Raw genomic sequence first — 26,781 nt, 5'->3', positions numbered from 1 at the left:
TAGAATACTTTTAGGACAATCTTGAATTTTATACCGTTTTTCCGCCATCTTAAAAATGGCAGCCATATTGGATTTTTCAGAGTGGGTCCATAGCTGAAATCAAAGGATATATAACCAAGAACTACTATGCAAAGTTTCATGCTTTCCTCATCAAGTGAGCAATTCTGCTCTATATCTGCACCAATCGGCCGGACTATTGCAACATTTAGTATAATAAATATTCATGAGTGACAAATTATTTAAAGTTACAGTGGTAACGCAGGCAAACACATCAGTAGAATATAATTTGGGCAATTTTTTTATCGATGTGTTGGAAGTGCTCCGCGCAAGACCACAAACGATCATAACACTTAACTGCAATTACGACCCAGAAAATATGACAGAAATATTTTAGACCAGCTGCAACTATCATCCATAAAAGATCGCAAAAGCATACACAGTCAATCAACTTACCATTTGATCACTGAAAATATAGAACAACAAAGAACGTGATTATATAAATATGGCCAACATTTCCTGAGATTGCAAGCAAAACCAGACAAATTAAAATTCGGCTTCATACCAAACACAATTAAATATTGGAACATATTACCACCGGATATTTTCACCAAGACCCAAACAGCAGAAGGAAACAGCTAAAACTTTCAGTGATATTGTAAGGTATAACTTAATTGAATAACTTGACTCACACACGGTGAAGTAATATCCTTGAATGATCCACCGTATATTTATCAAGTTCAAACGACAGAGCAACGACGTCAATCAATTGAAAGATTAAATTATGACAATATAACATGCATAAGAATAAAAGAGATGACACATGAATTGATGTGGCACCGCAAATGAAATGTATGATATTGTTTACTTTTTTCATCTGTTTTAGAGTAAAGATTTCTTCCTGAAATTTTTTGAATCTTTTATTTATATTTGTTAGATAAAAGCAAAACAAGACATAACAAAAGTTCTTCTATATGAAGACAAGTATTTCTTGTTTAAGCGCAGGTTATTAAAACTGAATGGTTCGTGTGATCTGTTAGTTCTTCTACACAGACAGAGACAAGACTGATTTAGTATGAGATTTGTAAAAAAGGAAATATAAACAAAGTAATTACAATGAATTAGTTTGATCATTCGATGCAATTATATTGATTATCTAATAGTCAAAAGTTACATTTTCTATCGGATCAAATTGAGCATAGTTTTCATTTAAAAAGTGTAAATACAAAGACAATACTTCCTATGTTTACATGGATATGGAAACCAACTGTTCTCCTTTTTTTTGCCGACTTGCTACTTTATTGAAAGTCAGAAAGGTCTCCGAAGCTAGCATTGTCCATTAAGTTCATGTTCCAATATATCGATGTTCTCCTCGTACTTAATTATTCGAAGTTTGGCTGCTTTTAAATGTTTAGATTTGAGAGTTCCTGATTAGAACGAGTGCTTTAAAGTCGCTTTCGAAATTCATTAAGTATTCGTATAAGTGACTAAATCAAAAGCTTAAACATATCATACGAATGGAAAACAACTGTCATATTCCTGACTTGGTACATGCGTTTACTTATGTAAAAAATGGTGAATTAAACCTGAATTAAAGCTAGCTAAACACCTCACTTGTATGAGAGTCGCATAAAATTACATTATATTGACAACAAGGTGTCAGCAAACAAACAGACATGATAGGTAGAAATGTCAAATATTTGTGTACAGCAGTCACCATGTGTTATACTCTTTATCTCTTTAAAAACAAACAACTATGTCAACAATGGATGGCATATAGACACTCTATAGACAAAGAAAATACACACAAAAAGAAAGAAAAGAATACAAAAAATGACCATAGCACAATAACCCAATGGCGGGATGTATAAATACCGACAGACAGAATATTACAAAAAATGGACTTAAAAGTAAAGGTTAAAATATACAAAGACAATTAACTAGAGGCTCTCAAGAGCCTGTGTCGCTGTAACAACACTTGGTCAGCACCTCATCAGGAACATTCATGCCATTTTTGATTTCATTCCATTTAGTGCTTTTCTAAAAGAAGACATTTGTATAATCTATATAAAAATACGAAAAAATAGAAACACTTATCAACCACACCAACAAACGACAACCACTGAACAACAGTGACTAATATAACCATAGTTCCTCAACTTTCTGCTAACTTTCTGCTCAGAAACTGGTGCTTTTTTACAAATAAAATTGAAAATGGAAATGGGGAATGTGTCAAAATGACAACAACCCGACCATAGAAAAGCAGAATGTCACCAACAGGGTCTTCAATGTAGCGAGAAATTCCGGCACACGGAGGCGTCCTTCAGCTGGCCCCTTAACAAATATATACTAGTTCAATGATATTGAACGCCATACTTAACTCAAAATTGTATATAAGAAACTAAAATAAAAATGATACAAGACTAACAAAGGCCAGAGGCTCCTGACTTGGGACAGGCGCAAAAATGCGGCAAAGTCTATATGCGACTTATCATCGTCTACCAAGTGCAACATCATTGGGCTAAATATTAAATAAGATTTGCTTACCCTTTCAGATAAACTGAAATACCTTCGATATTTTTCGCAGTTCGTATTGCTCAGTCAGAAGTTTTTGTAGTGTTTTGAAAATAGCCGGGGTTTTCGCTTTTTATCATGGTTTAGTCGGTTTTTTCTAGGAATTAGAATATGTTATTGCACCTTTAGAATTTGTTTACTCTTTTTTATCAGTAATTCATAATTCAATGATTTAAATGTTTCACACCTTCAAATTATGTGCAAATAGAGATACAGTTTTGAAAAAGTACAAATCGCGTTAAATCTTTATATAGAGACATAATCTAAATTGACGTTCTTGGCGTTCTGTACGCATTTAGTATTTTCGGTTTTGTTTACAAAATACAACTATTATAGTGGTTCTATGAGTCTTAAATAGCCATTACATCATTAAGGTCGGCATGGATACTGTATAATTGTATAAGACTTCCTAGAGAAGAACAAATTAGAGAGAAAATAATGATGCTGGGTAAAAAACATGTGTATGTTCATGCTGTTTTTTTCTGCACTTAAAAAAAAGGAGTCTGTAGTTTACCGATATTCAAATCTAGCAAACCAGATTAGAAGAGACAAATCATAAACAAAAACTGAGGGAAGCAAATTTCAACTTTTGTACTCAAGTTAACTGGGATATATGATATGTAAGCACTCATTGAAAAGTAGATTAAAGATTGACAGAACATCAGTAATGTATCTGAACGTGAAAGTAAAGAGCTTTCCAAGATGATTTTTCATTTTTTCTTGTCAATTCTTCTTTATATGAGTACAAATACAATTCGGCCAATAGTACATGTAGTAGAAAATCCTTGTAAGTATTTTGAAAAATGTTATGGTGATTCTTCACAATAACCAGTTTCAGAGTTTATACGATTTATTGAATTTAACGTTCAGATTTTCAATGTGCTACCAGATACAACGTCTGCTTCGTATTCTGGATTTTGTGTTGAAATAGACACAGATGGACGTCTTCTTACTTGGATAATTGACAAACATGACGATTTTATTTTTCTAGTTGCCAACTTCTATATCTTAGGAGCAACATACCCTCTACCTTATTATTTTTGCGTTAACATATTTCAATTAATAGATAGGTAGGTCGGTAGGTAGGTAGATGGGTAGAATAGAGAATGGAAACGTGGAATGTGTCAGACAACCCGTCAAAGAGCAGAAAACAGCCGAAGGTCACCAATGAGTCTTCAACACAGCGAGAAAATCCGCACCCGGATGCGTGTCCGTCTGTTTGTCTGTCTATGTTATTATACGGACTTTATTAACAATATTTTGATCTAATGCTAACATTTTTACAGCAGTGTAAGGAAGATGAACGAATGAACCGACACTTAGTTTTACAGACACTCACACGAATTAATTACATATTGACGTGATCTCACAAGGAATCAGTTTTTTTGTGATAAAAAATAGTTAGCTACCACATATATTGCACCTAAATTTATCGATTGTACATTTTTAACTTTTGAGACATTTGGACTGATAATGGTTTTGCATGGCGGGTGATGTGTGAATAATATCAGATGCCTCTTTTAAAACCTGTGAGGCAACCGGTTTAGCTACGTTTGCAGTTCAATCGATTGAATCAGATTGCTTCATAGCTCTTAGTTTGAATATTTATAAAAATAAACATGATTGACCATGGATAACAGATATAGCAAGGAACGGTAGAATAAACGCTTACATGATTTTTTAAACAACAATATATTTATCTTCGTGTTTTTACTGATAGTGTCTTATTATCTGCCATGACATTTCGAATGAGTCTGGAATTGCATGGCGGGTGAAACAGGCATTTCGGAAGACGATAATCCTGTCAAAGACTCCTGATCTTCATTTTTCATTATATCGGTTTGTATATTTATATGAGATGAAAGAGATTTGAACATCGGAGAACTGCTGTTTCTTCTTATTCAATAAGTTCAGGCAATGATACCGAATGATGAATCGTTTTTACACAACTTAAAAGCTTGATAAATTAACAAATTGCTTATAATTATGTCGAAAAGAATGCACAGTTACAAAATATGTTGTGTTATAATATTACATTGTCTGTTGTTCCCTCGATTTATGAATTTAAATTACTTTTAGTTTATTTCGCCTCTCATCTTGTACTGGCCTGCGAAAATGGAGTACGTATTATTAATCAGGATGAATAGTAAGATACGGAAAGGAAGGAAGGTCAGTGTCAGATGACAAAATATGTTTTCATAACCTGTATAGAGGTGATATATTTTCAGTATTTCTAGATGTTTATGTACTGGCAATTAAATTCTGGTACCTTAATGAAATAATGATTTAACTTTTAAAAATTATAAAATCAATGCAATATTTCCCCTTGTATAAGAAGATGATGTAACACCATTAATATGAAATAACTATAGATATAACATGTATAAGAATATGTTGTATGAGACAACTCTATATTCAAGACAATTTATAAAAGTAAACCATTATAGGTCAAAATACGGTCTTCAGCACGGAGTCTCGGCTCACACCGAACATCAAGCTATATTTTAGTTTTGAATATGTTTGTACTATTTTTATAATAGAGTACGTTTGATACCATATGACGAATTGCTTGATGCGTGTATGAATTGAAAGGAATGAATGTTTAGATTGCAATATTTTTGTAAGCAACAAAAAAGATGCCAATAATTATATTTTTTGCTTTATGTTTTGCTTTTTGATAAGATGAGTATTGTAGAGTGATGCAGGACGTTAAATGATAGAATTGAACTTTATATATATTTGATGTCATTTTAATATATATCGCATGTTTACTCTGATTTTTTTGGTATTTGTCTGCTATTTGTTCAATGATCTTCAATGTAAAGGTACAAAATCGTGGATGTTTTGTTTTCGGTTCAGCATCAGTGAAATAAGTATAATATGATTTGGTATACAAATTATGGCCAGCAGCAGCTAAGTATGGTAGCATTTCTTGGATTGACGTCAGATGTATTTTCTAGTCACCAGTTCATTCAGCCAAGAGAAATCGTTTAAGAATTGCAAACAATTCGCAAAATGACAACCATAAGATAGAAGTCCTCGATTCCGTTAAACACTTTTTTTTACTTTCCAATTCTTACTCAATTGCTTTCAGTGCGTCATGATTCACTGATATTTCTATTGGTATCTTTTTGTTCAGTAGTTTGTCTAACAATTGACCTGCCTCTGTCAAAATACTTTTGGATAGTAGAATTTAAAAACGGAAAGTCCTTAATCAAATGGCAAAATCAAAAGATAAAACACATCAAACGAATATAGAGTTCATTCGGAAATGTCCAGAAATATAGGTTTCCCCATCATGAACTCTTATAACTCTCGACGGAGTTCTTTACAAAACTCAAACACAGGCTGGAATCATCTACTTCTAATGTTTGAAATGCATGTTGTAAATACAGTTTTAAATTAAATTTCATCCGAGTAAATAGTTGTTCTGGAATAATCTGTATAATATATATCTAACACCAACAAACGATAACCATTTGATATCAGGTTTCTAACTAAGGAATGGTGCAAAGAAAGGCAGTGGGGTTAAACGTTTGAATAGGCGTCAATTTTACTCTAACCTGAAACAATAGTGGTACAACATGGACATACATACTTTAAAGTATGGTTTAACTCAATCAAAAGACATAATAACACAAACAAGTGATCATGAACATACAAGGAACGAATACATTTTATCTATGACACAATTCAATTATATAATTGATAAATACAGAGGGGTTCAATTTAAAACAATATTCGTAACACAACCATAATCTTGTATACAATGCCGCTAAAAAAATTAACGTACACAGGTCAATATAAATACTTTTGTTGAAAGGTTAAAAGGAATAACGGAAAGATTTTTTACTTAATATCACGAGAACAGATTGCTTGTTTTGTATTTAAAAAAATTAGCTTTCTACACCCCCCTCCATTTCCCCCTAGAAAATCATAATGGTATGTTCTTCTCTAAAAAAAATCTTAATAGTATGTGCTTTGGCTTATGACATTCAAACAGAACAAACAAGATAACAGTGAAAATCTGACAAACAAATTAACCTGACCAGATAATATTAATAATCAGTGATTAAGGCAGCTGTAACAGCTTAAACATCACCCACAAATTGAGATTTAGTATCCAATTATGTTTAATGTATAAAGATATATAAATACGCGTCTCATCCTTTCATCAAAAAAAAATTCCACATGAAATATGTTATGTATCATTATTGGCAGCAAATTCTATCATTAAATCCCTTAAAAGTACCCCGAAAAATCCACAAAGAATTAATTGTTCAAGATGTTATTACGCAATAAATTCCATAGTAACATTATTCATGTATATTGTTTGCATTGGAAGAAATTTTGGAATCAAAATAGTAATCCTCCATTTTTTAATCCTCGGAAGATAAGATTGACGACTTATAATTTTTACAAATTTTTATAATTGCACACAATACATTCTACCAGTTGAGAATGTGACTTCAATTATGCACGGTTGTGTATAATAATACATTTCTTTTTTCAGAATATGCTATCATACTGTTTGATGTTGAATTGCTCAAATTAAAACGAAAATCAATAGTGGCTCAATAAATTATATTTGTAATAATTATATGTTAGATCTGTTCAATATAAACTAAACTAGAAAACCAGAAATGTATCCAAACAACACAAATTAGCATATTTAATAGAGTGTCAAACAATAAACGGCAGTCAGATATCTTAACTGTGTGCAAAAGCTAGGAATGACTGCATAAGATTGTTATAAAGTTCATAGTTTGAAATATTTATTATGGTTATTAATTACTGATTGTACTATCAGAAAACAATATAATGGCCATTAAATATTTAACTTTAAAATAGTATTGATATGGACCGTTTAAATAGCGATTAAATACAAATAATGGTAATTTACTGTTTATGCTGGAGACCAACATGATGTAAATTCCTTTTTCGATCATCCTATTATTTGTGTTTGTAATCATGGTCATCGATTGACAATTACACCATTTACAATTAAATAGAATTGTGCCTCTCAGATCCATTTAAAAATGTCAATAATATTTTGACAGGGCTTTTTAAAAAATGTTACTGGAATTTTTCCAATGGATTTTATTGAGAAAATAATGGGCTAACGTTGCATGAGTGAATGTCACTTTTTCGCAATTGTCGCAACCCTTATTTATCTTATCATCGAACGCTGTTTTCATATTCTTCAAAAAATTGTCTCTTGTTATCCATAAGTTAGATAATTTCCGTTAAGAATGACTTTTGTGAACACCAATTGATGATGTAATTGGTAACAAAACCTTATAGCTAATCATTGCAACACAAGCTAGTATTAATTAATTAAATTTGTAACTAAGAGTTTCATATGACAAGGGAATATTTTAAATAGCTTAAGATCTGACTGTAAATGTATCCATCCTTTCTAGTACTTAACAATATACTGAACTCATATTAAACGAGCAATCTTATAAAGGGTAGTGCTTGTTTGTTGTAATTTGTGTTTAATTCAAATCATTTACGTCATAAAGGATATTAGGCATAAAACTGGATACTGCAGAGGAAATGAAAATCAATATCAAAGAGTGATTGACGATTTCATAATCAAACTGAAAACAAAGCAAACACGCTAAAAGCTAAAATTCAATTAACATGATTAAGACTAAAACATTGGCCCTACCAAGAACTACATAAGAGTTTATACATCAATATCTAGCTTGAGTGATACCAACGGTTTTGTTAACATAAGAGGTGCTGGATCTACCTGTGCTAAACTTTTTGTTTGAATAACAAATACAAATTGAAACTCTTATATGAGACGTTCACAACGTTTGGGGAAGTTATCTGCATTTAGTTGTACGACCTCAGTTCCACAGAAGTTAGTTGACGACATCTGCATACAGTTTTACGACCTCAGTTCCACAGAAGTTAGTTGAAGTTATCTGCATTCAGTTTTACGACCTCGGTTCCACAGAGGTAAGTTAAAGTTATCTGTTCGCAGTTTTACTTACTGAACTCGGTTCCACAGAAGTTTGGAAGAGTTCATCAAAAGAAGCAAGCAGACTTCAGGTAATATCTTTTTTTAAACGAAATTGAAAGTAATGCAATTCTATTGGTTCAATATCCATTGTTTAATTGAGTGATTGACTGATGTTAAATGCTATTTTAACAGGCATATATTACCTTAGCCGTATTTGGCACAACTATTTGGAATTTTGAATCCTCAATGCTCTTCAACTTTGTACTTGTTTGGCTTTATGACTGTTTTGATATGAGCGTCACTGATGAGTCTTATGTAGACGAAACGAAATCCTGGTATCTTTGATTACTTGTTTTACCTAGTATTATGTTCCAATTGTCGAAACTACAATCCACTACGTCCCCGTTTCCCCGATTTTGACCAACTGAATAGCATTGATCACCTAGTTTGCAATTACATGTATAACACGATGGATACCACGTGTGGGGCGGTTTTTGCTTGTCCTTCCACAGCACCTGATATCATCCCCAGTTTGTTTGTTGTCGTGCTCCTAGTCTTTAGTTTCTATGTGTTGTGTGTTGAGTATTGTTGATTGTCTGTTGGTCTTTTCCTTTATTTAGTCACAGCGTTGTCGATTCATTTTCTACTTGAATGTCCCTTTAGCGTCTTTCGCATCCGTTTTATAATCAATGCAAAACTATTCATTTATCAAGGTTGAAAGATATGTATAGATGCTAAAACCAAAAATATCTGCAAAAAAAAATTTTGGCGGGTTATGATTGTTTTGCTATTACAATATAAATTTTTACTTACACACTAGCTACTATAAAAGTATGTCTTTTTAAAATCTTTCTATAAGAACAAGTTGTGCGCATTCATATCAGATAGTTTACTTAATCGCAAGATAATTAGTAAGTAAAGCCGAAATTAATATTTATATTATATGTTGAGCTTCCGTTTCAGAATAAAAATGTAGAATACAACTCAGTGTATATTCAGACGCGACATTGTCACTGCTTGATGACATAAATAATGTTTTCAAATAGCCAAAAAAATTATCTATGCAAACTTCATATAAAGTACGATATATTACGGTCACTAGAGATGTTCCGAATCGTTTAATGAATTATATGGTAATTCTCAACCGTAAATGCTGGTATTTGAAAACATTTTGAATGTATTTATAAAATCGGATATGGATTGTTACATATTATGAGTATCTTAAATCAAACTATTTATAGTTTTGAAACAACATAAATATGTTCCAATCATATAACACAGAATTCATACAGGGTATTATCAAAGATTAATTGAAATTATAATCTGGCCAAGTTTGTACACTTCACTTACATATATTAGACTGATATTCTGTCTTGAAATGTTAATATTTCGTCAAAGGTAGTATATACTATTTATCAAAGTAAACTCGACATTACGGATGCTGCTAAATCTAGACAATCAGCGCATATAATGTTTTCATCGTAAAAATCATACAAATTGACTAATTCCAATTAGCAACTATGACAACCGTGACAATTAAAGTTTCGAATGACTTCCGTAATTTGCCTTCTGCTTTCTCACGAATGTCCCAAGTTTTTGAGAAGGTTAAGCATCCACGGGCAGTTTTAGTTTTAGCAATGCCGCATTCCATATAACCAAAACACATACCGTATATATAGAAAAAATCCATCAAATGACAAATGTAAAACAATTCAAACGAGAAATTACGAAAAAAACTCCCTTGGCTGGGACAGTGTTATAACAGTGCACCATTAGAACAAATCATAAAAATCAGCTAAAAAGGAATTTACTCAACATGTCGAGATATACAAAGGAGATAAAAACCCTTACAAAAAAAAATACAAGAAGAACATTCATGAGTTTACTCGCAGCTTAGTCCCGTTTGGTCGTAACATTATTCTAACATTGAAGTAATTACAGATATTCCTAAACTCTTGCCTCTATATTGAAGGTTAGAGCGTTATTTGAGAAAGTAAGTTTCGACAAGTTCTTTGGACGCCTCTAATCTATAAAATACTATATATATTTTCGTTTGAAGATTAATCTTACTGCCTTACATATTTTGCAATTTTCTGCTATTTGATCGGGTTGCAGCCTCTTTAATATGTTTTACATATTCCCTGTTTCCATAATATATTCTATATCCCTTTAACTGTTAAATATATACTAGATTGTTTGCACCTGTCCTTAATCAGGAATCTGATATTCAGTGGTTGTCGTCTGTTCTCGTTTTTCGTTTTTTGTTTTTATATAAATATGACCGTTGGTTTCCCCGTTTGAATGGTTTTACACGTCTAGTAATTGTAAGGGCCCTTTAAAGCTTGCTGTTCGGTATGAGCCAAAGCTCCGAGTTGAAGGCCGTACCTTCACCTATAATGGTTTACTTTGATACATTGTTACTTAGATCGAGAGTTGTCTAATTGCCAATTTATACATGTACAACATCTTCCCCTATCTATAGTATCTAAACAGAACCATCTGTTCAACTAGTTTTAATACACGATTGCCAAATTTTGAGCCGGATCTACTTACCCTTCCGGAGCACCTGCGATCTAATTCAGTTTTTTTCAACTTACGAATTCAGATGTCCCTCGGGTATCTTTCGCCTCTCCCTTAAATAATTATACATACATGTATTATGTCTTTGTTGGTTTTTTTTTCTAACAACATTGATCATTATCAAATGATTATATCATTTTTTTTTGTGTTTAAGCAAACGTGAAGAACACAAAGACTAAGACATAATTCAAAACCTGAAGATGGATGTTTCGCTAACCAATTTCAGTGAAATTGAAAATATTATAGGGAATAGTTCGGTACGTATCTTATTGTATTATTATTTTTTTTTTCCATATTATATTTTTTTTAAATAAGAACAGGAAGAAACCAATTGGGATAATGTAATGTGTTGTCAACTTAATTTCTATGTTTTTGTTACCTCATAGGGAGGACTAACAAATCAATGATTTTAGAAAACCCATGAAATGCCCATTTGCAAGTGTTTCTTGTATGTCATGTGCACTCTTTTAAAAAACACAATTTCGGTAACAACTACTGGACAATCGAGTGCCGGTTAAGGATAAATAATTTTATTTAATTATAATAAGATATCCATGCAACCACGCATTCAATATTGCATGATAGGAATTGACGGTAGTTTAGGGCTTCGGCAGTTAAAGCTTGTGATGGCTATTTTAAGATTAATTATCTAAGAATAAAAAATATAAAAATTATGCATGTATATATTGATACTTTTTTATTTTATCACATAATCATGAGATCTGGTTAATATGACAGATCTGACATCGTCAGGGGTCAAACCTAAAGATTTAATCATAAAGTTTTATGATTAAATCTTTAGGTTTGTTATACTAAGCATATCTCCAACAAGTTTTTGTTTGTTATACGCAATTATTGGTACATCATTGAATATTTCAACACACTCGTCATGATCGTAACCAAACTGTACTAATTGCCAGAGTTTCGTTATACGTTTCTTAATTTTACGTATATATTGGTTAAATTTCGTTATTAAAACTGAATATTTTCTTTTTCCTTCGTTTTGATTTGCTTTTACAGTAATACTATCATCTAATTCGACGATATCATAACCCTGATCTAATAATTTCACTTTGCAATTAGTTATATTGCTTATTTTTAATTTATTATAGATATAGAGGTCCTTTATAGCTTGGCGTTCGGTGTGAGCCAAGGCTACGTGTTGCAGACCGTATATTGACCTATAACGGTTTCCAAATAACAGACAAATTGTGGTATTGAGTAGGATTTTAAACAGAAGTCAAACTTTATTTGATTATTTGTTTGTGTAAAATGTTGTTCAGCTGTTATTTGCAAAATTACCTGGACATTTATTTAGTACCTTTTATTATTCTAAGACGAACCCTTCATTTTAACTGTCAAAGTCGATGTCAATAGTCAACGGTACCGATACTTTCTGTTCCTTTCTTAATACGAGTGTAGTTCGAAGAAAGTAGTGGGTTTCACTTGTTTCATAGATCGCTTTACCACCAACTGGTTTGACAGTTTAGTTTAGTTCCGTTATTCTTGTCTGTCATTTTGCTAATATGCTTGATCTATATGCCATGTTGTGCTTCTTTGTTACATCCATCATTTTCTAAAAAAGAAAATACCTGTACTAAGTCAGGAATATGACAGTTGTTACCATTCATTTGATTTTGATTTTTTCATTTGATTAGGGACTCTGTTTTTTTTATTTTTCCCGGAGTTCAGTTTTTTTGTTATTCTTCTTTTTACATTGACTGAAATAATGTGAATAACCTAAATAGAAATAATTCCTTAACATAAAAGAAAAAAAAATAAGATTTAGCAAACCGACAAGTCGATATATTTAAGTAAAATCACTGGTTGTTGATTGCCATCACAAATTAACCATGTTAACTACAATACAATTTTCAGGTGATGCAACTTTTAGTCGCTGTATCTATGTTGATATGAAATAACACATATGAACATGCTACATCAATAAACCAACAACTTACGGAAACAATTTATCAATTTTGCAGTGTTAAGTCAGTAAAATCAAAACATCATAGATGCCAGGTTTTATACACGCGTGTTTTGTCTATAATAGACTAATAAGAGACACTCGAAGAAAAAAGGTGAAAGGCCAAATTTTTTGTCATTTCTTAACAGTTTATTTTCAATTTTGTTTGAATGTCCCCTTGAAATATGTATACTCTTTAACGCACCAGGTTAATTACTATTAAAAACAAATGTCCTCTTTGACCTTTCTATATCAATATCATATATAGCATCTTATTATATTTTATATTATTTCAGGGTACCGCAATGTCGATAGGCAACGTGTGTCCACTTCTACTTTATATCGTAAATTTAATGCAACTGATTGATAATACAACACTAACTGACAACCCAAAACCTGGAGTTTTTGACTTTGTGACGAAGACGGATGTAGAACTCATCGATGCCAATATATCATCATTATTTCCAAATATATCACCATTACTTCCCAATATGACGATTGGCAACATGTATACACATGAAGAAGGCCTTATTGGAATATGTAAAACAATTTTTTCCAATATGATAAGTAAAGCTGTTTTTATCAGTATACTAGGAACAGGTTTAGCTACCATTTTTATTGGAAATGTTCTTGTTATTATTCTTCCTGTCCTAAACAAGTTCTTTCGCATACCTGTTTTTATAACAGTACGTTCATTTTCATTCGTATCTTTGTTTCGAGGTTTGACTTTTTATTTCGAAAGTTTTGCATATTGTCCTAATATCATTAATATGAATTTTCTTCAGTTAAAACTTAATTTGTGTATGATATCCAAATTTAGTGCATATATTGAAAATGTAACATGCCTTCATTTATGCGTTTTGGCATGTCAACGTATTTTTATGACATCGTTTCCCCTGAAAGCACAAGTGTACCATACAAAAAAGAATATCCGTGTTGTTTTAGTTTGTATATATTGTCTTTGTGTTTTATTAGAGATTATGTTAAGTTTTTTTGGCATCCGACCATGTGAGTTTAATGCTCCAAGTGCAACAATGCACATTTTTCTTATACAATATATTGATTTAATATTTTTGAACTTTCTAGTAAGTGTTCTTCTGATTACTGCTATGGTCGCATCAGTAATTCGACTGTTTGCATCTAATAAGCTTCCACAAACTGCAGGGCAGAAATCACAATCTCGAATCGCCTCTATCATTATACTCATTTATACAGTACTATATTGCCCAATTTCGATTACAGCGACAGCTTTAGAGATTCAATGTGCAGATAGTGAGTACATATTGATAATCAATGTTTTGAAAACGCTTCTTCAAGTTATAGTATATTCTCTCAGTCCATTCATTTTTTGTTTAAGAATGAAAGTTGCAAGAAGGACTTTGACGATGACGTTTTGTAAATCTCGATGCATCAGTTCACGGTCCTGATAACGCTAATCTGCTGACGTGAGAAGAAAAGTATTAACACATGTGTGTGTGTGTATTTGTATATACGTGTATGTGTGTATGTACGGCTACAGTGAGCAATTTAGATATTCAAAACGTTCTGGACGAGCACTACTGTCAAATTAAATATTCTGATGTGTTGTTATTTGAACTCTTGAAGATATGAAATTTTGGAGATAAACAAATTCTATATAATTCATTTATTGATTGACGTTGTTTATCGAAATTGTACCGATCTTAGATTTATCATGATAGCCTGTTTTTTTAGTTTGTAGTCGCTAGTGTACCTGGAACAACTAAGTACATGGACCATCCACAGGAAAACTGTTAGTTTTATCCACTAACAAATCAGATTCAAGCCTAGTTTACCAACCGGCAACATTGTAAACTGTAAATAAATTACTTTAACGATTAATCTGAGAAAAACATAAAATTATAATCATATAATATTACACGCTTTGTTTCTATAAGCAATTTGAGTTTGAATTGTCTTCATGGGTCTTAATTCACTGTTTCAAGTATTTTTCTGCAGATAATTCAGTAAATGTATTCAGAAACTCATTTATAGCCCAATCAAATCAGTATAATTTTTTGCATACTTTTAGTATCAAGTTAAAAAATAGAAGCTACAAATAAATGGTAGACTGATAATTAAGGGAAACAATTTAGTTGAAATATCTCCGCTTAAATTGTGAAATGGAAAACATCTAAATGTTTGGTATTAAAGTATTGAGTTTTCAGACAAAATCATTTCCCATTTGGGAGAGTGGTGCTCGTGTAAGATTTCTATGTGTATCATTCTTTTAACAAGAATCAAGAACCGGAACCGGTGTTGCAGAAGATACACCAATTTGTATTATTCTTGTACACTATTTATCAATACAGGTAAAGGTAATGTTGGATATACATAAATCTAAAAGAATTCAAACTAATACAAATATGGAGGTATGTATATGTAGTTAATCTGAAGATTTTTCATCTAAAAAATGAAATTGTAATTTTATGTCTGTTGTATACTATCTCTTATAATTACAAACTGCTTCCCTGTAAAAGTATTGATGGAGATTGTAATTTTTGTCGTATTATCTTTGAATAAAATAACACATGTATATATTGATCATGCTGTAGAATGTTCTTGTATGTATCTTTTTTGTGTTTCCATACACAGCGGTGATGTATCATTGTGTTAGAAGTAATTATATTAAGAAAACAATGATTTTTAAGCGTGAATCGGAATAAATTGAAGTTTCAATCATTTATCAATATCAACATATCAACATGAAGTCCTTGTGTAAATTCTTTTAGTCTTATTCAAATATTTCATGAACCAGGACGAACATTGCATCGAATCATACAAAACTAACCAACACTGCATTATGTACATCAAAAGCTTGATGTGCCTACATAAGTCTGATCAGTTGGGTGACATTATAAAGAAAAGACAAAGTTGGATATCATTACAAACTAAACATACCGTTCATTGTGTCAGATACGATCAAGTCAATCTTGTAAAACTTTTTTTATACTCAATTAAAACATGAAAAACCTGGATGTCATTCGAAAAAACATATATTGTTCTTTAAACATGTTAAACATATGAAAGTAATGTAGTTTTAAAATGATAACATTAGGGAGAGAAATTAGATGACCACATGTTCGTTGATTTATTCATTCGTATGTATATTTAAATATTTTATGTAATAATGTGGAATAAAATAATTATAACAATAAATTGAGATTGTATAACATAACCTCTAATAATATATGGCGAATGAGATATATCTCTGATATACAGTAATACCTGTTGTGTTTATCATATTTATATAAAGTCTCGGTTTAACATTTTGCCAAAAACGATTTCGGTTTTACATTCCGACAAATAAACACGGAAACATCTAGTCACATTAATAAATCTTGATGACTTCAATCGAAAAACCATGATCCTCAACTGATACTAAAACTTCTGTTATTTTATTGATACGGATTGTGTATAAAAACAATCGTGCTTCATTCGAATGCATCATGGCAACACAACCTGACAGTGTACCGTTTTCGAACAAACTTAGACATAGAAACATTTGTTCATTCTCAAAATATTCTTTTTCATTCATTAACTTGTATTTTGCTAGGTGTATGTACATGCAAAAAGTAGTTTATGAATGCATTCCTAAGATTATACATACCTAAAGAGGCTTGAAATAAAAACATTTAATTACTATTCAACTTTACTGTGATTCCTTTCACGGATTTGGCTCTACTTTTTGGAGCTTTTGGATTATTGCTCTTCATCTTTTATATAAGCTTTGGATTTTACATATTTTGGCCACGAGCATCACTGAAGAGACATGTATTGTATGCGCATCTGGTGCAGAAAAATTGGTACCGTTAATGTTATTGTTATTAGAACTCCCTATATAATAATGTTTTGTTGATAATAAGTGTATAACACCGGAAGCGTTCTTAAGACATCAATTTTTGTTATTTTTAAGAATGGTTGAAGATGAATATTTCAACATGAAAAGTGGAATTTCCATGTCTATTGCTGATATTTCATTAAATGAAAGATGGAAATTCTTAGATTAAAGTTGAAAATTCCAAGATTCAAGTTGATAATTCCAAGATTTAAGTTATAAATTCCAAGACTAAAGTTGTTGATTTGAAGACTCATATGGTGACCCTAAACGTTTCTTTACATGTAACGAACAGTTAGTCATGTTATCTTGTCTATTACATTTATCCTTTTATTTCACTTTTCACCAGTATTTCAAAAAAAGAATGATTGGTTTGAACTTAATTTACATTCCTCGAAGATAAGGAAAACACGAAAAAACATGATCAAACTCGAACAAAAAGATTAAAACTTAAATGAAAAACAAAACACTGCACATGTAATATCACCGTCACGATGCATGTAAGATCAAAATGGTGTGTGGTATCTACATGTTTTGCAAATGTCTGTTGCATGTTTTTCACGTCAATCATGTACAGCTTTTAATTATTCCTGAAATTTTACAGACTTTAAAATATATCATATATAGATTAGTATGCTGATAATCTGTATACATTTAAGTTAAATTACAAAAATAAAGATATAGATAAGTTCCAATGATTCATATTTCATATTTGATTCTTACTTAGCTTGTCACAATTTTACGAAATTTCCTGGTTCCCGGAAATTTGATAGTACAAAAACAGAAACTTCTCATCTGAACAACACGTCAAATGAGTTCTATTAAAATTTCATATACTTCTTTGTTATTTAAAGAAACTTTCAACAAGGTTACTTCAGTAACCCCAAGTCCCCAAGCTTACATTTGATACTTAAACTACCCAAATATTCCCACTATTGACAAAGATACAGCTATGCGTAGGAACTATTTTGTTTCAAATATGTACAACTTTCTCTCCGACCGGTCCTGAATTAGTGGTTTTATAGCTATCAACTCATCACTAACTTCAGTAATGTTTTTGCCATCACGGATGTAAACTGAACAGCGCTTCAAGCACAATACATTTATTACGTTTTGTTTTCATTGTTTTACGCATGTTGAATAAATTCCTATTAACAAAAAAGGTTACAAAACCAGTTTAATGCATGTTTAAATAACACCGATCAATGAGCAGATATTAAACAGCCTAATGTCACCAATGGGTCTTCGTCACATCAATAAAATCTCGTAATCGAAGGATGGCTTCAGCTGGCTCCTTAATAAACAAAAATATGTTTTAGTTCAGTAAAAATTAACGTCACATAAAAACTCCAAAACTTATAAATGAACAATAAATTAAAAACCATTCAAGACTGACAAAGGTCGTTAGCTCCTGACTCTGTGCAGGCGCAAACATGATGTAGAGTTAAACGTGTTTTGTAAGATCTCAAACTTCTCCTTTACCTCTAGCCAATGTATTTTTTTGTAACCTCAAAACGTGAAATATCCATTTGTAAATATGTTACAGATATGAGTGAGTAGTTTCAATTATTTGCTATGCATGTTCCAAGAGATGAATTTGTATGTGTATTGCAATTTGTCAAACAAGGAAAACACATGTATATTATTTACAGATCTATTATAAGGTACTATGATATATTGTTTACATGATATCTTACGGTTCCTTTCATGGCTATATCATGGTAACATATTCTGTAGATTTTATACAACATTGCGTTCTATGTTTTACAGTTTTCCGTCAAGATGTATGTTACTAGGTGCCATAGACAGTATAAAAGTACTTTCATTTGTGTGTCGAATGCTGTACTTTCATGCTATTGATAGAGTAGATGAACTATTTAGACTACTCAGTCTATAAATAGATATAAAAAGATGCGGTTTGAGACAACTCACTATCCATCTGTTAAAGTAAACCAGTATATCTAGGTCAAAGTACGGTTTCAACCCGGAACCTTGGCTCACACCGATTAGCAAGCTATAAAGGGTCCCACATGTTACTAGTGTAAAACCATTCAAACGAGAACACCAACGGTCTAATCTATATCAAAACCGAGAAACGAGAAGCACTTATGTTATGAATACATCTACAAACGACAACTACTGAAATCAGATTTCTGACTTTGGACAGGTACAAACAATTGCAGCGGTACCTTCACCCTTATCTGAAACAATATAAACACCAAAAGATACCAGGGCCCGGTTGTTCAAAGGGCTGCATAACGTTATCCACTGGATAAAGTATGTATCCACTAGATAACTTTTGTCCACTGGACAAATTCAGTTGTTCAAAAATTGTCCAGTGGATAAAATAGCTTAACCACGGACATAATTTGTCCAGTGTCTGGGGGTTCGGATAAGTTCTGCTCCAGGGGATAAGTATGGCTGCCCATTTGTTGTATGATATGATGTGTAGCAGACATATAAACCACGCATAAATAGTGAATTTCATGGTGAACCATATATAGAGTCTGAATTTCAGACTAGGTAAATATTATCTGAAGCTAGCATAGAAGTTTTAACAATTTTGCTTTGTGATGATTTGAATAGACCTACCCACAGAAGCTATGCCATTCCAGTTACCGAACCGATTAAAGTTTGTCTTAAACGTTTTTTACAGTTGCATTCTTTGTTATTGTGTAATATTGAAGTGAAAAAAAAAAATCAGTTAATACACAAATTTAAGAACGCCTTTTACTTGAATATTTAACATGACGTCACAAAAGATTTGACGTAGGAGAATCTAGGCCAAAGCACTTGTTGATGAACAATAAGATACGAGTTGTTTTTCATATCGTGTAAATTTTTCAACTCGATTTGGAAAGCGCAAAATAAATAATCAGAAATACTGGTCAGTTCGCTTTCTAATAAAAATTATTAGAAATGTATAAATTAAAGAACAATTGCAAATTATAAAAAAAATATCACTATGACAAATACACTGGGATATTTTTGTTTAATCTTTATTACTGTTACACTTACAAAATTATAATTTTAAAATTTGAACATGGCGTCTTAATTCTTATGTCGTATAAACTAAAATGTAGGTAGTTTTTATACAGTTTTGTAATAATTTTCGCCATCAATGATAATAGATGCCTTTAATATTAACTTGGCACGCCTTACTTGATAGAAATGCGGAAGTGAAAGAAAGCACTTTTCTTTAAAGCGTCAATGGAGATGAATAGCCTACTTATACATTCCATGCAACGACTTCGTCCTTTATAAAACAAAATACATGTTTCCAAAGGTAAAGATGTACGAAAATTTAATGTTAACATCAATATCCATCTGTCAATTAAAGAATTTTTATTCAAAATGTGTTTCTGTTATAAAGAAACCACCATTCCGCGGAGATTATATGGCCGTACATTGACCTATATTGGTTTACTTTTATAAATTGTTATTTGGATGGAGAGTTGTCTCATTGGCACTCACACCATATCGTCCTATATCTATAAACAAAGTTTTGCAGTTTTCACGCTACAAAAGACATGTTCATGATTTGACATGATAAACGTCTGTGTCGCAGGGTTTTTAATATTGAAATTTATTAAAAAAAAAGGAACTGTTGTAGTATAAACAACTCTTCTACGGTCTGCTAAAATGTCACTTTTAATCCATGAATATTAAATACGGGAATGTCCTGTCACAAATATGTTTAATTTTCATTCTAAAAAATCTAACCATTATCTAGCATGAAGACCGGAAATCATCTCCAGTCAGCAGTTCGTTTAAATGATTTCGATGATTCAATGAAAACTACGAGTAGATCCGAGTAGGACGATTTTTCCCCCTGTTTTTTTAATTTTTAACTATGAAAAAGAGCATGAAATATATTACTAAGAGTGATCTGGTTATGGGAGTTGTCCTGTGTATAGCATTTTGTCCAGTGGTTAGCTAGACAATCCTTAATCAGTTTTTGAACCACACAATTTAACCACTGGATAGCAATCCACTGGATAAACATTTATCCAGTGGACCAGCTTATCCCGTGGATAACTTTATCCAGCCTTTTGAACAACCGGGCCCAGATGCTGTAAGAGATTGAAACGACAGTAGTTACATCGAAAAAAACAAATCAAGGTAACATGCATACACTACCTATCATGCAGATTCACACCCAGTCACAATGTCGCATGCGTGAATAATACACAATCGGTAAAAGATTTCTGACCAGACGTCCTTAGCTGGTATCTAAATTTAAAGTTCGAATAAACATGTGACTAGTAGTGAGTTTAGACACCGACACAGCGTAACGTTCAACCAATGTGTCATAGTGACCGTTAAATTCAAAAGTGTCAATGATGTCGTTTTTCCGCGAGTAATAGTAGTGTAAAGCGTAAGAAAATTGTAATTTTGGATATAACTTCACAAACAAAATTACAAAGAATGTGATTGCAGGTTTAGAAACATGTTGAAGTAGATCTACTGATTTGTTTTTAGTTTGCATATAATTTACACCGTTGGTTGTACAAACATAATTCTAAAGCATTTCTGAGGTTTATCTTTTATTGTAAAAGTAATTGTAGTATGTCCTTTTGAAATATATTTATAAGATTTTTAGATTCCGTATAACGTCAAGTTATAGGAATTCCAATGGGGACGTAATGTGCACCACTTATGGTGGACCTGTGTCTGTATTATTATGACTAAAATTAGCAGAGACCCATCGAAACAACATCTGATACAAAAAATTACCAATACTTTCAGATATTTGGATGATAAATTGGCTCTCAATAATGACGACTTCAGTATGTATACTAAAAAAATTATCCTATTGAACTAACTTATATTTAAGCTAACACTAATAATGTACACTACCCTTTCCTCAATCTTGATGATATATATATATATATATATATATCATTGATGGGAAACTCAAAACTTAAATGTATGATAAAAAGATGATTTTTTCATTTCTAATCGTTAATTATGCATTTTTAGATGGTGACGTTCCCTTTTTACCATCTTATGGTGTTTATATATCTCAACTTAAAAGATTCGCTCGTGTATGTAACAACGTATTACTTTTTAGCGAGAAAGTTGTGTGTATTACATCACTAGGGTATGATGAAGATATAATTTTTCAATCAGTTGAATTTGTGTTCTGAGCTGGCATGTAAGTAACTGCCAGTAGTCCTTTGTGAATTTATGTATTATTGTCATTTTGTTTAGTTTCTTTTGTTACCTATACTGACATCGGACTCGGATTTCTTATGAACTAAGTTTTACTGTGCGTATTGATGAGTGTTTGTTTTTCTACATTGGCTAAAGGGCAGGGGAGGTTTGAGATCTCAATAAACATGTATAACCCCGTCGTGTGTTTGCGCCTTTCCCCAGCCAGAAGCCTCTGGCCTTTGTTAGTCTTTTATGATTTTTAATCATAGTTTCTTGTTTATGTTTAAGAGTTAAGTATGCCGTCCATTATCACAATTTTTGTTTAGGGGCTAGCTGAAGCACGCCTCCGAGTGCGGGAGTTTATTGGTGCATTGAAGACCTAATGTGGCCTTCGGCTGTTTTCTGCTCTTTAGTCGGGTGGTTGTCTCTTTGACACAGTCCTCATTTCCATTCTCAATTTTATTAGTCGAACATCTTGGCGAACCAATATAGTGTTACACAATGTTTTATCTGTTTACTACCGATTATCTTATTTCTATTGACATATGGCTCAATACTTACAGATGTTTATACCGTATTACAATAAACTGGTGTATATGTCCTACTTTGTCTATAATAGACTTAATTTATGTATGAATGTGTATTCTAAAGATCAATGTTTTGTTCTACCTTATATTTTCCATAATTGTTTTCATTTCATGATAAAATGACCGTGAACACTCTGTGAAGCGCAGTGTTCAAACAAAATCTACGTTGATATCGTGTTGTTGACTGCTTCCCTTAGATCCTCATTAGGCTTTATTGTTTTTAAGACGCATGGTCTTTTGAAGCAAATCAGTTTGCATATGTTCACTTGTGTGTATATGTCTTTGATTGAGTTGAGACATTTAAATTGATATTTTATAGGGTGTTTTCCTATGTTGTGATGTTAGACTATTGTTTTGGTTAAGGGTGAATATTGGTACTTAATATAACGTTTAAACCTGCTGCATTTGTTTGCATCTGTCCTATGTGAGGAACTTGATGTTCAGTAGGTGTCGTTTGTTGGTGTGGGTCATATGTGTTTTTCGTTTCTGGTTTTATATATATATATATATATATATATATATATATATATATATATATATATATATATATATATATATATATATATATATATAAGTCTGAAAATTACTCCAAACAGTGTTAGAGTTAGTTTTTCTACTGACAATTTTTTGTTCGTCCCTCAGCGGGATTCGAACTCACACCTTTGATACACTACAGCACCAATCGCTTAGCCTCATGTCCAGCGCTCTAGACCACTCGACCACATCCGCTATATAAAAAATATAACTTCAATAGTCGTAGTGTTACCTTGTCACGGAAGGCTAATCTAGAGATAGACATGAGACACGTGTTTTTTTAAGCGTGTGTAGATGTTATATTATTATTTTTATACACAATGTATTTTTCATTTGTCAGTAATCTAACTCAACAATATATATATATATATATATATATATATCAATTAAAGTATAGACAGTTGATTTTCCATTTCGAATGGTTTTACACAAGTCATATGTTTGAGCTCTTTATATCTTACCTATCGGTGTGAGCGAATGCTTCGTATCGAAACATATAATGTTTTTTAACAAATTGTGGCTTGTCTCTTAGCACTCATACCACATCTTCTTATATCTATATGTATGATATATTGTTACACATAATACATGTTTTCATAAAGATTGATATTATAAACAGGTATAAGGCAGCAGATGAATTAGCTGATCCTGAAAATAAAGTTTATCGATTAATAAAATGACATTTCAATCCTATCCTGATTATTGACAACTGGGGATTGGGGACTTTGTTCAAATTTGAATATCTTTTGTGTGTCATTCTAATCCCTATCATCATTATTTAGTACTTTCGTCTACAATATATGATGTTATCTGCGATGTTGGTATCTTCATGTTCTGGTGCACTGACATTATGGATAATAAGATGATGTACGAAGTAAGCAAAAAAAAAAAAACGACTTATTTATCCTTTTCTGTTTGAAAATAGGAAATTATTTTATGAAGAATCATCAAATAAACACACTACACTGACAGTGTTAAATGTAAATTAAAGGAATAACAAAGTAAATTGACAACCTAATTATTAAAAAATATGTCAAAAAACTACACTGGTTCTTAATTATAACCGATCAACAAAAACGAGTCATTCAGGAAATGTATTCCTTTTTCCATTCAGTTAAAACATATTGCGTATATTATCACTTAGCTGAAGTATGAAACCGTACGTATCAGGTATGGTCTACATTGTATCAATATTTGTATGTACTGTGTTATTACAAAACTAACACCCCTAAATAGAGCAGTCTCCTAGCAGAAGTAAGTGATTTTATGTAAGACATGGGCATAGTTAGCTTCGATAGAATCCTCTCATTACAACAATAAGTTCATATTATACATCCAACAGTTTTGCTTTCCGTATTTCGGCTGAGGGACAAATGTCAGTATCAAATTGCAAAGCATTTTCATAGTTCTGAAAGGCCGCGGTTTTATCCCCGTAAATCTCATAGCATACTCCAAGTATAGTATATGAATTTGAAGCATCATTTACTCTTATCTCATATGTATCGTTATATAATGTTGAATGTAAATCGCGTAAAGCCTGTTGGCTACTGAACATGTCACCAATATGGTGATAACATAAAAATCTTAGACAGTAAGACAAGATCACAGGATGTATGTCAAATGCATTGTCTTTCACCTCTAGCTGTAGTTCCTCTGGTATTAATGACGAGTGTTGTAGGAACGTAATATTGCTTAAAACGGCTATTTTCATCCTGTCAATCAATGACATTTCAGAATTAACATTTTGTCTATACATGTTTATATATCGTAAATCATAGTTGCCAAAGCCTAAATCTTCATTTGTACTAGAAATACGTCCAAACACCACACTATTAGGTGAACACTTTGATAGAACATAATCTAATAGGCTGAGTGTTGCACCGTACTGTTTTATAACATAATAAAACGACGCATATAACAACCATCCAGACACAGCGTTTGTCTGCAAACCGTCTTGTAAATGTCTATGATACAGTTTATGTATGTTGTAGTTTGTGGTTGTTGTAGTTGTGGTCAGTGAAGGTAGTTGTTGTGCTGCATAAAGACAAATATTCGCATATTGATGTTTACATACACCAATAATAAATAAAGACGATTCGGATTTAAGTAATGATTTGATAAATATCTGTATTTTATAAGAATGTGAAATATCTGAAGTAGAAAATAGCGTGCAAATCCTGTAAAATAGGAAATCTAGCATAATTGATGAATGTTCCTTGTTTGAACATAGTAACTGATAACATTTTTTTTCGGGCGGAAAGAGATTATTCACCAATCCAACAATTCCGTCAAACTGTATGCTATTAATCACACTCAGTAGGTGTTTACTGTTATATGGAGTGATCTTTCCTAAGAACATATTATGCTCAGGTATAAAATAGTTCGGGCAATAACAGTTAATTATCCATGCTTTTAATTTGTTTAAACAGAGAAAAAAAAACATTTGAATAAGTTCGGTAATTGAAATGTGTCAATATCCACTTCCTCTGAAACCCAGAATAAAGATGTCTTAAGAAAGTACGAACACAGTAAGTCTCTGACATGATCTTTTTTGTTAACTATTCGCTTTAATGTTAATTTGAGAAGACCGTAGCAGATGAGTTGAGTGAAATTAAACGAATGAACAAGTATTTTTTATGCCAAAGAAAAGGACAATCTCCATAATTTGTCGGTATATGATAATGTCTTAGGTCCTATAGGTACTAGCAAGCATCCGTAATTGATGATACTGTCAATAACAAAATTAGACGGCCATTGACGTCGACGACGGGATGCCCATGGCATCATGTTGTGAGGAAGATATCTACTCCATAGGCAGAATGCAAAATCATGTGTCTGTTCTTCATCTGATAGACATGGACCGTGTAAAGAGAACGGAATTTTACACATTTTCTTATGACTATCAATAAAGCTGTTTACTGATACATAATGCTTTTCATCGGCACCTAGAACAACAATGGATTCCCCAACATTTGCTGCTACCGTTCGAAGTCTAGTAAATCCTGGATGATCAATATCTGTCTCCATGATAAGTGTTGTACAATGTATTGGGTACTTGATATTCCTTTCATTTTGTAGTACGTCTACGTTACCGATTACGATCATTATATCGAGGTCACTGTCTGGCAATTGTAGTCCTTCTGCCAAACTTCCACTTGTTATAAATGTATTAAGAAACACACATTTATTTGTGATCATATCTGTTATGATAAAAAGTCGTTGTCTTTTTCGTATATCGATCTCAGTACCAACTATTTTTACTAGGTGTTCATATACGTATTTCTCTCTCGGGTCATTTCCGGCCCAAAGCAAGTTATCTATAAAAAAAAAATCTTAGATATGACGTTCCTAGATAATGAGTTACCTTCCCAAAACTTTTTTAAATGAGTCATTATTTAAGAGTCAATGTTTAACCTTATGTAGACTTTATGGACGTCATGCGTCTTATATTTTCAGCCAGTGACTTTTTACAACCAATGAACCAATACTATCATACTAGCTCTATCTTCATCAGAATATAATTGGCCTAGTATTCAGCAATTTCTTCACATACAAA

The 26,781-nt window shown here is 32.0% G+C and overlaps 1 protein-coding gene across 1 annotated transcript; it reads right to left on the bottom strand.

The window, feature by feature from the left end:
• Positions 1 to 24,144: 24,144 nt before the first annotated feature.
• LOC143043351 (uncharacterized) lies at positions 24,145 to 26,540 on the bottom strand. Its single transcript, XM_076215703.1, has one exon. The coding sequence runs from the start codon at positions 26,421 to 26,423 to the stop codon at positions 25,860 to 25,862; it is 564 nt and encodes a 187-aa protein (XP_076071818.1). The 5' UTR covers positions 26,424 to 26,540; the 3' UTR covers positions 24,145 to 25,859.
• Positions 26,541 to 26,781: the final 241 nt, after the last annotated feature.

The sequence above is a fragment of the Mytilus galloprovincialis genome, chromosome 8 (assembly GCF_965363235.1).
Source record: "Mytilus galloprovincialis chromosome 8, xbMytGall1.hap1.1, whole genome shotgun sequence".
Classification (NCBI taxonomy): Eukaryota; Metazoa; Mollusca; class Bivalvia; order Mytilida; family Mytilidae; genus Mytilus; species Mytilus galloprovincialis.
Note: the sequence above shows the minus strand (reverse complement) of the source record. Positions and strands in the feature narration are given on the sequence as shown.